Source organism: Lepisosteus oculatus, chromosome 12, assembly GCF_040954835.1.
Source record: "Lepisosteus oculatus isolate fLepOcu1 chromosome 12, fLepOcu1.hap2, whole genome shotgun sequence".
Classification (NCBI taxonomy): Eukaryota; Metazoa; Chordata; class Actinopteri; order Semionotiformes; family Lepisosteidae; genus Lepisosteus; species Lepisosteus oculatus.
In genome coordinates, this window is record NC_090707.1 from 21213924 (window position 1) to 21227023 (window position 13100).

General features: G+C 35.4%; 1 protein-coding gene across 2 annotated transcripts in view; it reads left to right on the top strand.

Moving 5' to 3' along the window:
* Window positions 1–13100, top strand: part of slx9 (SLX9 ribosome biogenesis factor) — a 92917-nt gene that overhangs the window by 858 nt on the left and 78959 nt on the right. For both annotated transcript variants that reach the window (XM_069196563.1, XM_006636688.3), the window contains exon 2: window positions 2502–2613. In XM_069196563.1, the coding sequence (XP_069052664.1) occupies window positions 2502–2613 (112 nt within the window). The remainder of the gene's footprint in view (window positions 1–2501; window positions 2614–13100) is intronic.

A 13100-nucleotide genomic window follows, 5' to 3' on the forward strand; every position in this document is an offset into this window, starting at 1 on the left:
GTATGTATTGGATGTCTCAGTGAGGCCAGAGGAACATTTCCACTGGATATGGATAATAAAATAGATTCGGATTCGAATGCACACTTTGTAACTCCATCTATTTTTTTGTGTACAGAAAAAAGGAACCTTGTCATTTGTGTTCAAAGTAGATAATTGCTTGTGGGGTTCCAACTGTATTGGAGTTAACATGGAATGACATTCCATAGGGTAACAATGTTTCAGGTGCTAGTTATGATTTCATTGTGAAACATACAAAAGTAAAACAATTTTTGCCTTTAAACAAATATAGGCTTAAATTCTGAACCAATCTAGCAGAAGAAGACTACGCTGCATTGTAAAGTTTTCTGAGAGTGGTTTATCACTTGTGACTGATGTTTTTATGTTGAACCAAAGGGAAAGGTATTTGTTTTTTTTGGTTATTAAAAAGTGACAAACAACTCTAATAAAGTACTGTATGAATCATATTCAAAAGAATAACAAATTAATGATGTTCATTAGGACTACAGACTGCTGAACTTGCAAGTATTGGTTACTTTGTAGTTGTATTTGTTATGGTTTATAAAATGTATTTTCTACTTCATTCCTGCAAATGTGAGTTTAAACTATGCATAACCATCTGGCTGTTTTTAATGCTTCTTTTCCCTGTGTTAAAAATGTTAATGTTGGGACTATTATTTAAAACAAAAACGCTGCTGTGTTTCGTTTTTAATTTCTGTAGTAATAATCAAGCTTAGAAAACAATGAAAATTTGCATGCTCATGAAAATGTGATTATTGAAAAAGTCCATAGATAAATGTCAACTCTCATCTTATGTGGTAAAAAAACAAAGCATCGGTGATTTGTGCCTGAGAGAGATTTTGATTGCATTTAAAAAAAGCTTGTAATGGTAAAGAAGGAGTTAAAATACCAATTAATGTTATTGTTCAAGGCCTTTTGCACATGTGCAGTAACTTCTTTCAATGAAAAGATTTGATTTAGAAAGTTATATATCAGTCTTTCTATACACTGTAACAACACACAATAATCTCAATCTGAATTTAATGTCAATAAACACAGTGTAAAGTCTAGTTTTTATTCTGGGTTTGTGTAAATGAAATGTTTTTCACCATAACATAGGCATCTCGCTGACAAAAAATAGTTTTACACTCTTTTAACACTTCAAACAAAATGTGAATGAAACTAGTAAAAATAAACATGAAAATAGCCTTTTTTAGAAATATTGATAAATTTGAGGTAATGCAAAAAGGGCAAAAGGCTGAGCTATGATATGAAAAATCATATTGGTTCTAGTTCCAGAGCCACATGGTCCCAGAAATAGAAAAAGAGCTGTTTTTCATTTACAGGTTATGATAGTTAAAGTAAATTAGCCAGCAGACATATCACTCTGCAACTCACAACTGGCAACCCACTGAAGCTAAGCATTTTAATAATAATGTAATAATAATAATTTTATTATTATGCAAATGTAGTGAATATGACCCTGGTCAGTACCTGGCTGAGAGACCTCCTGGGAAAAACTAGGTTTCTGCTGGAAGACGTGTTAGTGGGGCCAGCAGGGGGCGCTCACCCTGCCATCCATGTGGGTCCTAATGCCCCAGTATAGTGATGGGGGACACTATACTATAAACAGGCACCATCCTTCAGATGAGACGTAAAACCGAGGTCCTGACTCTCTGTGGTCATTAAAAATCACAGGGTGTTTCTCGAAAAGAGTAGAGGTGTAACCCCGGCGTCCTGGCCAAATTTCCCATTGGCCCTTACCAATCATGGCCTCCTAATAATCCCCATCTATGAATTGGTTTCATTACTCTGCTTTCCTCCCCACTGATAGCTGATGTGTGGTGAGAGTTCTGGCGCACTATGGCTGCCGTCGCATCATCCACCACCACCAATGTGGAGTCCCCATTACCTGTATAGCGCTTTGAGTGGAGTGTCCAGAAAAGCACTATTTAAGTGTAAGCAAATATTATTATTATTATTATTATTATTATTAAATAATTGCAATACATCTTAGGAACCTCAGCTTTTCTCACACTGGCCAGTGCTGTACAGTATTACTACTTAAACAGGATTGTAAAATTTTAAGTAGCTTTTATTGTCACATTTCGTAATGAAAGACCTTAAACCAGAAAATAAATGCAAGTTATAATTCAGTAAGCCTCTCAGTGTATGGCTTTCTCCTGCCATGTTTGGAATGTTTGCCCCTTCAGTATTAAATGAATAATAAATACTAGATGTTTGTGTTTTTTTCCAGATGAAACAAAGTGTTTTTATGAAGTTAATATCAATTAAATTATGGTCTTATATTACTTTTTAGATCAGTCACGCAAACTGCAGCCCATTCTGGATGTCACTAATGGGTGTCTATTGAAAAACATACTCTATGATGTAGTAAACGCTTGGCTAATGGAGCGTTCAGTTTATTTATCCTGTATTTCAACTGTGTGTTAAATATTTTCTTTTTTCAATGGCTCTGAGCCTATGTAATATTCTCTTTACAGCGATGGGATGTTTTTTCCTCTTCTGTCTTTGCTGGAATGAAGATCAGCCCTGAAGATCTGGTGCAGACTTTGAAAGTGGATGACACGTGTAACTCGGTTTCCTCCCAGAAAGGTACATGCATAGTCTTATAAGTATTACATTTTGAAGTTTTTCGTTTTAATTTTTCTGATGGGCGCTGTATGAACATGCTCTGCTACCATGCAGCTCAAAGTAACTCCATACACTTGACTATATATCTGTGACTAGTTTGAATGGAAAACAGTGAAATTTACCCCAGAATGAACACTTTGGTGTAAATCTTGCAAAACGTCTACAGAATAGGAAATGTTGTTGCTCTAACAGTGTTCTGCAATATGATTATGAAACTCTCCCTTACAAGGAGTCTTTCATTTCACTAGTTTTACAAAAGATGTTATTGATCTTCTATGTTAGAAACCTTTACTTAAATTCTGATTGTACTACTTTATATCCTTTGATGCTGGACCTCATACTTCGCTACTGATAAGGCACAAAAAATATTTTAGTTATTAAGTGTTTTCATGCATAAGTCTCAAAGGGCTTAACAAAGCAATAGATTAGCTGGTCTTATCTATATTAATTTGACTTTTTATTGTAGAAGTAAGGAGTGTTGAATATTTTTTTCTAAATGAAAATTGGGAAATCAGCCTGTTTTGCTGTTTGTATAGCATTGTACATCTGTAAGTACTCCTTCATTGTGTTTGTGCTAGGTGTAAATGTGCAGTTACTTTTAATATGTGCAATTGTGCCATTAATTTAAGGACTCTTGTGATTATTTGAAATGTTGAATGGAGCTACAGTCTCAACAGTAGTTGTAAAAAGGCAATAACATTTGTTGATTATCTCATCAATAGTGAAAGTATAGAGGGTTTTATGGACCAGAAATCTGTTTCAGAAAATCTTTTTGTTGGAAAATGAATTGCATGTGTTGTAAGGAAGACCCAGACTGAACTATGTCTGTTTCTTAAGTATTAAGGTAGGTTCACTTTCTTCTTCTTTTGTTTAGCCTACATTTTCTTTGGGGTGACAGCACATGTTCATTGCCGGTTTTTAGTGCATTGACAATGTGAAATAATGTTTCTTCTGTACCACATTAAGCGTGAAACTGGTCCAGAGATCCACTGAAACCATTACTTAAATCTGTTGTTGATGGGGTGGGGCAACCCAAGAGAATATCATTTGTAGTGAGTTCCTTTTTTAAATTTCTTAACTTGAGGATGTGAATTAAATTTAAGTTTGAATTAAGTTGTTGTGGCTGGTAAACTGCAGTTATACACACTGATGATTATGTGACAAATGGCAGTAAAGTAAATATAAACTATTGATATCAACTACTGATTATCTTCCTTTTATTCATCAAATGACTTGACCACATACCTTTTAATTTAGTTACTTTCTTATTTAGGATACATAATTAAGAGTTCTGTAGAAATATTTAGTTCTTCTGGATTTCTGTGAAATAGTTATATAGCTTGTTCAGTATTTTGTGTGGGTCTAAGTGTGTCATTTAAAGAGATACACTAGAAATCTCCTAATCATGATGGAATGAAACAAAGTCTATGTATTTTAGCACCTGTGAAGGACACACTGGAAAGTGGAGCTCAACAGTCCTTCATCTGTCAGATATTAAAGGCTGCTCTCATTTACGATGCAGGTGTGGGAACTCTTCGGTTGTTTCAGTTGCAATTAAACGTAAAGGGTTTGTACTATATGTCACATGATTCAGCCAGCATAAGCTTTGCTCAAAAAGTTGGCACATCCGTCCTTGTGATTATTAATCACTGGGCTCATTTTACAGATGAGGATACAGGTGCAACAGTGTATGTTTTAAAGTTTAGTGAACAAATCTCTGCTGTCAATATTTAATCATGAACTGAAGGCAGATGTCAACATCTAAAGAGGCCTCAGTGTTCTTTAGCTTACTGTTACCTAAGAAAAGGGATGTTAACACCGTAGTCTAATTGCATGTCTTAAGTGAAGGAATGTTTTCAAAAAGGGGTGGACAGCTGTGGTCCTGGTTTTATGGGTCACCTTTAAATAATCAATTTTGAGATACTGAGTAACAGTTTCGTTTTGCAGGTAATTTCTTCTCTTAAGAAAATTTGTGCTAATGAAGATACCCATACAATGTAGCTCTCAAGAAACACATGTGGCAGTTCTTTAGGTTAGGTTAATTAACTTTCTAAATTAATGAAATCATACATGGTTCAATAGTGGCTCTTCAGGACCAAGGCTGGCCAATTCTGTTTAAAAAACCCAAGCAGTGACTGTCAGGGGTCCCAACCTTACAGCAGCCCATTCCCGTTTTTCTAAAGTTATTGGGTGTGATAGACAGGAGAGAGAGAAACATGGAGGCAGAGAGGGAACTGAGGGAATGTACCAGATCACCAATCATATTTACACCATACGCACACTGAATTGTTCAATAAAAAGTTGCAAATCATGGATGACTTCAAGCCAAAAACTAAAAGCAGGAAATACCGTCCTTTCTTTTAACTCTGGGTTTGGTGTTAAAGGAAATCCATGTCTGATAAGGTGCTTAAACTGACTCTCAGATGTAGGATATGTGATTTTTTCCATTGTGTGGTTAGAATTTGTTTTGAAAAAGGAAATAGTATAACTGAATGTCCTTTGTGGTTATATTTAATTTCCTTTAGAAACATAGGAATATTTTGTGTATGTGAATGAGCTATGATATAGTAAAAGAATGATTACTAATTGAGTAGAAGATGCCCTTATCTAGGGTAACTTGTACTGCCACGAAGTTTTACATTAAGTGTAAACACATATTACAAGCAAGAATAAAAAGTAAAATGAATACAAATATAATATAATTGCAGTAAGGCAGGCAAAAATAATGAAAGTATCAAGTTAGTGCTGTGTAAAAAAAACTTAATAACATGGATACAAAGCAGTAGTGCATTTGCAGTGTGTATAGTGAGTTAGTATATCAACACATCTTTTTTTATTAATCTGACAGCTAGTAGAGTAGCAACAGACTTTTTTTTTAGTTTAATATAATCTTATCATTGCAACATTAATTCTTAACGTTTTACACAAGCTCTAGGTTTGTACTTTTGTAACGTAATCCAGTCTTGATAACACGTCATGATGGAACATGATTGATAAAAGTGTGAGGAGCTATTGCTTTACTGTTTTACAGAAACTGTGAACTTTTTCTGTGTATTTGGCATATATTTTGATTTCGGTTTCTCTGTTGCACTTGTCACTGACATTAAAGTCCTTAAATGGACCATGTAAGACATGACTTACACTTGGGTTTTTTTAATTGGAAAGAAGCTTTTGTCCTCATTTCAAGTTTTCCATCCTGTTTTATTCAAAGTTTTTTGGGAACTGTTGTTACTTTCAGCAGCTTTGTGGCAGTGTTTAATACCATTTACTATAATACTGTATGTTTCTGAAAGGCTTAGTGGATTTATTGACTTCTCAAATGAAGAGACACTCATGTAATCCCATAATAGATTTGAATATAAGTTTACACAAATTAACCTCGCAAACACACCACAAAAAAGAAAAAATACAATTAACCAACAAATCATATTTTTAATTCAAGTGGTGTGTACAGTTAAGGAAAATCTATACTATGTGAATTATAGCCTTTCTTCTGTTTTTAGTATAGAATTGTTACTTTACTATCATGCCTCATGGGGTAATTATTTGTTTTTACTGTCCAATTAAAATTAAAAATAAAAATGAATTGTTAGAGTGTATATGCTAGTCTGAAAAAAATTGCTTACTGAATCTTTCTTAATTTAATCATGTTGGATTTGTTCACTTTAAGAGTATTGAAATGACTAAAGAGTTGTCTGACTAAAAGTATTGTGGTGACACAGCCTAGTCCATTTGATTTTTAGAATGTTTCTCAATGTTTCAATCTGAGACAGCCTTTTATTGTGCAATATAAAAAAAATGGATAATCCTAAAAAATACTTATAAAAATGTTTTCATTTATAGAACTAGCAGCGATTCTTGCTACACTTGAGACAGCCCTGTATGTAACTATTTCAGCACATACTTTAAGTGTGCTACCACTCTGTAAATATTTTTATAATATCTTAATCTCAGGGAAAGTCTTAATGCAACCAAAGTTTTTGTGGTTTGTGGCCATGTTTTATTGTGTAATTATTTTCATGTGTCTCTGAGTTAATTCTTTAATATTAGTATACTTCTTGTTTTTAAGCTGTTGACCTAGGGCTTTAACTTAGAATTAGGCAAAGAAATTAGTTTAATCACATCACAATGACTTTGTTTGTTGTTGGTGTCAGTTCTGTACTTAAAGCCTTATTGAAAAAGCCTTATCAAAAAGGCATTCACATTCATCTGTCAGTTTACGTTATGTAGGTTTGTATCTGTTTTAACTGAGATCTGTTGGCTTCACACATATTAAAGGAGAATGTGGTAATAATATGAAGAACATGTTATAAGGGGAAGATATTGACCAAACACCTATTGCTATTGAACATAAAGCCTTTTAAATAAAAGTACGACATAATCTTACAAAATTATGCTAGTTGTTATTCACACATTATTTCCATTTGCTTTACCCTTAATGTCTGTATCTTTATTTATAAAATAGTGTTCATTGTATTGCAGCGTAAAAAGCTTTTTAAAATTCTGATCTGATTAAATGGTTGTAGATATTATGCTGTACGAAAGCCTTTCCCGTCTTTTATGCTTCAACTGAATTCCAATAAGATGTCAGGATTCTGTTTTTTGTCCATTTCTGATGAGCAAAGGATCTTCATGGGGAATACTGCATAACCTCAGTTGTGTCACATATTAACATTTCTCAAGGAAAGAAAATGTATAATACCCTCAAATCAATTTTCTGTTTCTTAACACATTTAACGAGTGATACAAAATCTTCAAACATGTCTTTAGGAGAGAATGAAGACCCTAGTGCCCCTGCTGCCAGCCCTATCCCAGAGAGGTGAAGAAATCCTACATTTTGAGCAAATTAAAATTATGTTCTCATTTTCAAAGTCTTAAGAAACTGCGGGCATTTGTTTGGAATTGCAGGCAAACCTGGGACATCCAGCAAAGCGATATGTCAAGAGATTACAACAAAGATCAGTGCACTGATTTTCTGGCCCAGAGATAGGTTGTAGATGTAGAAATGCTGGTTCACAGACCTTCCAGTTCCTGGACTGCACCTCCCAAAAACACCTGGACGTTAAGATCTACTTCATGAGCTCCATGGAGGTATGCTTGCTCTAGGAGAGGCTCTGTACAGAGGACTGCTTCAACTGCCACAAGATTCTTGAGACTAAGAACGTGGATGCAGGCAGATAATTTGCCCAGAAAAGGTGACACATCCTGCCCCATAGAGGGAGGAGGTTGTCTCTGACCAGAGGCCCTGAGAGGCTGATTTTATTTTTTAGTTGCTTAGGTTTATAAATGTTTTTATGTGAAAGCGCATCATATGTTGTTTTTTATTAAACATAAAAAAGACCAAAAAAATGCTGGTTGAACATCAGAGGAAAACAAGCTACCTTAATTTCTTGCATTACTGGGAAAAGGGCAATGTGTATCTCCAGAGCCCCACACAGCTGGAGAAATGGGCATTCTCCCCACCTTCTCCTTCCAGTTATTCAGAGGCTCTTCAAGGACTTTTTTTTTTCTACGGACAAGTTGCAAAACCTGACGAAGGTGCATTGTCAAGGAGGTGCCTGAAGACGAGACTACAGACCGTCAAGGTATGCCTTTTCTCTCTGTTTTCCGTAGTTCTATTTCATTATTGTACATTTGGATAATGTACAATAATGAAATATTGTACTTTCCCTCTGATGTACTCCTGATTTGAACAAAGAAGGAAAAGATAGAAACCACTTTCATGAAGTTAGATTCCACAATATTGGTATAGTTCTTCTTTTTAAACTGCTGACTTGGGTCTCTAACTAAGAATTAGACAAAGATATCATGACTTGATTTGTTGTTGGTGGCAGTTCTGTACTTGAAGCCTTATTGAAAAAGCCTCATCAAAAAAGCATTAATTTTCACCTGTCCGTTTATATAATGTAATAGGTTTGTGTCTGTTTTAAGTGAGATCTGTTGGGTTCACGCATAGTAAAGTAGAAACGTGAAAATAATATGAAGAAATTTTAAGGGTAAGGTGTTGACTAAACTGCTATTCTCAATTGCTTCATTGGAAACCTATGTTTTTCTCTTAATTTTGGTTCAGATAATTTATGTTGCCGAACAGTGGTAAAAGACCTTTGCATTATCTAGTATCTTACCTGAAAAACTTAAATGCTGTACTTGTAAAGGCTTATAACACAAAACGGATAAGCAGGCTGGAGGGAGGTACTGATATCTGTTAAGACACTAAACTATCTTCTCGGTAACTTTATAATTTTTCTGAATTACTGTGTTAAAGTGCTTTGTATATGTCATTAGAGGGTCACAAAAACTCAAACTTCTGTATAACTCAAATATCCTATTGGATACAAAAGAAAGACATAATATGCTCCACCCTGGATGGGGGTCCTGCTGTGAGCAGGGTACGAGTGCTCAGGTAGATCATTTACAGCTGACAGTTTGGGTTGTACTTGCCCTTGAACTTAAGCTAGACTAATGTAATTATTTGTGTTCAGTATCTTATATAAAAGGCTTTTAATTTTTTTCTTTGTGGACATCAATAGATCTTAAAATTCCATGTGCTCTCCTCCCAGGTGTACTCGTACATTTTTTTTCCACTTGAAATCTTGGTGAACACGAGTTTTATTTCCAGTATGTCCGAGCGTCTTCTTGAAATATTTATCTTGATCTCGGGAGCAGTGATGGTGACCTACTTCTGCTAAAGCAGTGAACAGTAGACATGCAGCTAGGCATAGAGAGTACCACATATTCTTAATAAACATCCACTGATGTATTATTTAGAGCTTTAGTATTTTTTATACTGATGTTCACTTCTTCAGGACCAGGGGGAAAAAATGATAAAATATAATGAGTGGAAAGAAGTGTTTTTTCTCAATTCAGTCAGTTTTGAGTTTGTGATAACCATAGCTTATTGATTTTAGAGATCAAAGTGTTTAATTTTGATTGATGTTAACATTTTTATTTTTGGTTTGAACACTTTTTGCTGTTTTATTAAAAGAGGCTCAATCTTTGTACAAAAGAAGTGAGTGATGTTAAACCTGTGGCAGGGCATTGATTGATTTCCCCATTGCAATCCTGTTCAGTTTCCTTACACAAGTTTGTATTGTGTGTATTTGAACAGCGTTCTAGTTTGAAAACCATATGAAGAAAGCACTGAACAGCAGAAATTGTGTGCAGTTATTCCAATGTAAAAGGATAGAGGCCGAGGAAAGACTCTTATCCAGTGTCTGAAGAAGCGTTTGTCTCCACTGCCTGCCACAGTTTCCTCCAGCACACCGGCCTCCGCTGAGTCTCTCTTCCTCTTTCACCTTCTCTGCCTCCTCCTGAGGCTCTGCCTACACCATCTGAAGATGCTCAAGCACCCAAATCTCCTCTCACCTCGCGACGCCACCCCCTGTCCTGGAGGAGAGAGTTCCCCCTGTCTGTCAGTCTCGAGAAGAAGTGCTGTCCAACCTGGTCCAGCAGAGGACAGACTCCCATCACAAGCTGTATGGAGATTTGCCTGGCAAACATGGCCACCAGCCTACAGATGCTGATACAGGTCTTCCCTCTGAGTAATGCGAATTTCTCCTCCTGTTTTGCGTCCCATGCCCAGGATTCTGCCCTGTGGCCCCCATCCTCACCTCCCAATCCCCAGACGCTTCTCTTCAGCGGCCTGCTCTCCTGTACACACGCGGCCTGCTCATCAATGTTTATCCGTTAAACACTGCAGTTCATGGTGCAAGTGAAGGATTAGTAGAGTAGTACAGCCCTTCAACTGGATTGCATGTGAGTCATTTGCTATATTTCTCAGTGCTGTCAGGATGGATATACTGTACAGTGAAGGACTTCCGTGTTTTATGTGATTTCATTTATCACATTGGAGGAAAAACAAGTCTGGGAAAGAGAGCCTTCACCTTCCTGGGGTCAAAGTGTCCTATCATCTCAGCTGAAGTCTTACCTGCTCATCATTCAAATTTGTATTCACTTGTTTACTTTTGACTGTTTTCTTATCAATACTTGTAAGGTGTAGAAGCTGCTATAGCTTATAGTTTCTTATTTTTAAGGAGTCTAATTAGCAATACCAGCCTCTGTGTAATGTAATTTTACGTGAATATTTTGTACAGTGATATACCATACCCATTAATAACATAAGGTCATTTGTCTCCTCTGCATAAGACTGATAGCTTTGAAAGATTTATCAGGCAATCCTATGCTTGCCTGACTATGAAAATCAAATGCAAGAAAGTCTTTTCTTTATGTAGTTATGCTTCACAGGCTACTGACATACAGTAGGTCACGTTGACCTTTTCTCATGGTACTGCTTTTTAAACTAAATTTGTACATTGCAGTAGATATTCATGTAATAGACATAATTGATCAGTGTTAGTAATCCTCTGCTAAAAATTGTTTTGAATCTCCCCATTTAAAAATGTTTTTTCAATTTTTCTCATCTTTCTAATAAGTGGTGAATTTTACTGAAAAAAAACAAGAGTGCTGATGAGTTATGGTTTCATCCGTTCATTTTGCAGTGAGGTGCTGTTTATAAAACAAACAAAATCATATTGCTAGGCTGGGAAAGTATAAAAAAGCACTTTAGATGTAATCTATAGAGCAAATGCTACTTTTCCCTGGATGAGTGCTGCAGTTTCCATTTTTAATTGGTATTATATAGAGGTTTATTGGTAGCCATCACTAATCCTTAAAATCCATGATCTTACTTGGTCTACTGTTGCTGTGTCTTTAAAAGAAATGACTTTGTCATTAAACTTTTTAATAAATAATATTTTTTTATTTAATCAATGTACCAAATAATTAATGAATGGGAACTGGTGTCTGATGGAAGAAACATAGAAGTATTTTGTGGCTTTTGAGCATAGATGGCTCATCCCTCAGCCGCAATATGTGCTTTTATGTCACTTATATCAAATAACAGACTGTGTTTACTGCTATGTTTAAGGATTTTAAACAAATCAGAACCCTCTGTGACCTGGTACAAAACCTGTTTCAAATGTTTTAAAATATCATCCACTTAGAATGTCCACTTCTGTTTTGACCTTATAGAGCAAAAGAATTGGAATGTATGGTAAGAACATGCTTACCTGTTTATAAAAAAAATGTGGATATTTGCCTTAAATACAATGTACAACTGTGATAGTCTGGTGACTGTATTGGGCATTTCCCAGTTCCTCCAACAATGCCAAATATACAATGTGTTAATGTATTTTAATTGAATGTGAATTGGTACCTATGGTAAATTTTAAAATGAAGTTAGAAGAGTCTATAAATGTATTTTTCACATATTGTAAGTGTTTTTAAAACTTGCAAATTCCATCTATTCCAGGGTCAAATTCTAGTAATTACTAATAGTTACTGAGCAAAGATTTCAGGCAGGTAACTGAGATGAGCCATGAAGAACGTGATGCTTGTAACTTCTAATTCTTGTACTGAATGGTTTACTTTGAAGCAGAACTTTGGCTTTATAGTAAAATAGGTTTATATAGCTTGTTTATTTATAAAGATGAATGTAAAAATAATTAATAAATAATAAAATAAATAATAATCTGATTTCATGCTTTGACAAAAGTTTGTGTAGTCAGAATTTTGAATGAAATATTATTGGTTGTGGGTGCAGTGATTATCTTTACTGCCTAGCAGTACCCTGGGTTCAATTCTGGACCTGGGATGCTATCTAGGTGGAGTTTGTATATTTTCCTCATTTTCGTGTAGGTTTTATGTTTTTCCCCCCCCACAGTCCAAAGACATACTTGTAGGTTAATGTGCTTTTGGGAAAATTGGTACTGGTGTGAGTATGTGTTCTGATTGCATCTGTGTGTGCCCTGTGGCGGACTCGTGTCCGGTCCAGAGCGTAACCTACTTTGTACCAGTTGCTTGCTCGAATAGGCTCTGGCTCCCCAGAGATCCTGAAGTACATAAAGTGGTTAGAGAATGGATCGAAATTGTTGGTTGCTGATTATTCACGTTATCTCATAACATTTCGAATAAGTCTTCCACAAGATTATGGATACATTCAAAATACATCCATCAAAGGTTGGAAAATTTTCCAATAAGGCTTTTCAAAAAGAAAATCCTTGAAGCATTGTGGAACAGAAGCCATCTCAAAATGTCCGTGATGCAACTAAACAAAGAAGGAGGAACTGTTGAGTGTTGAAATGGCTTTTTATTTTTAGAAAAGCGCTGTGTGGGTTATTAATGACAAGCATGAGAAAGAAGGAATGACTACAAAGAGTGTGGATGTTGTCCACACATTTTGATCTACTAAATGAATCATACACCCTTCAAAATTCTTAAATTACTTCAGAAGATTTAACAGCAATAGAGAAATGGTGTTCAAACAGTACCTAAAAAACATAGTCCGTGGGCAACAAAACATGTGGAAATACTTTAAAAACAGTACACAAAGGTAAAACATTTGCAGGTTTTCATTTATTACCTGATTCATTGATCTTTCTCTGCAACAA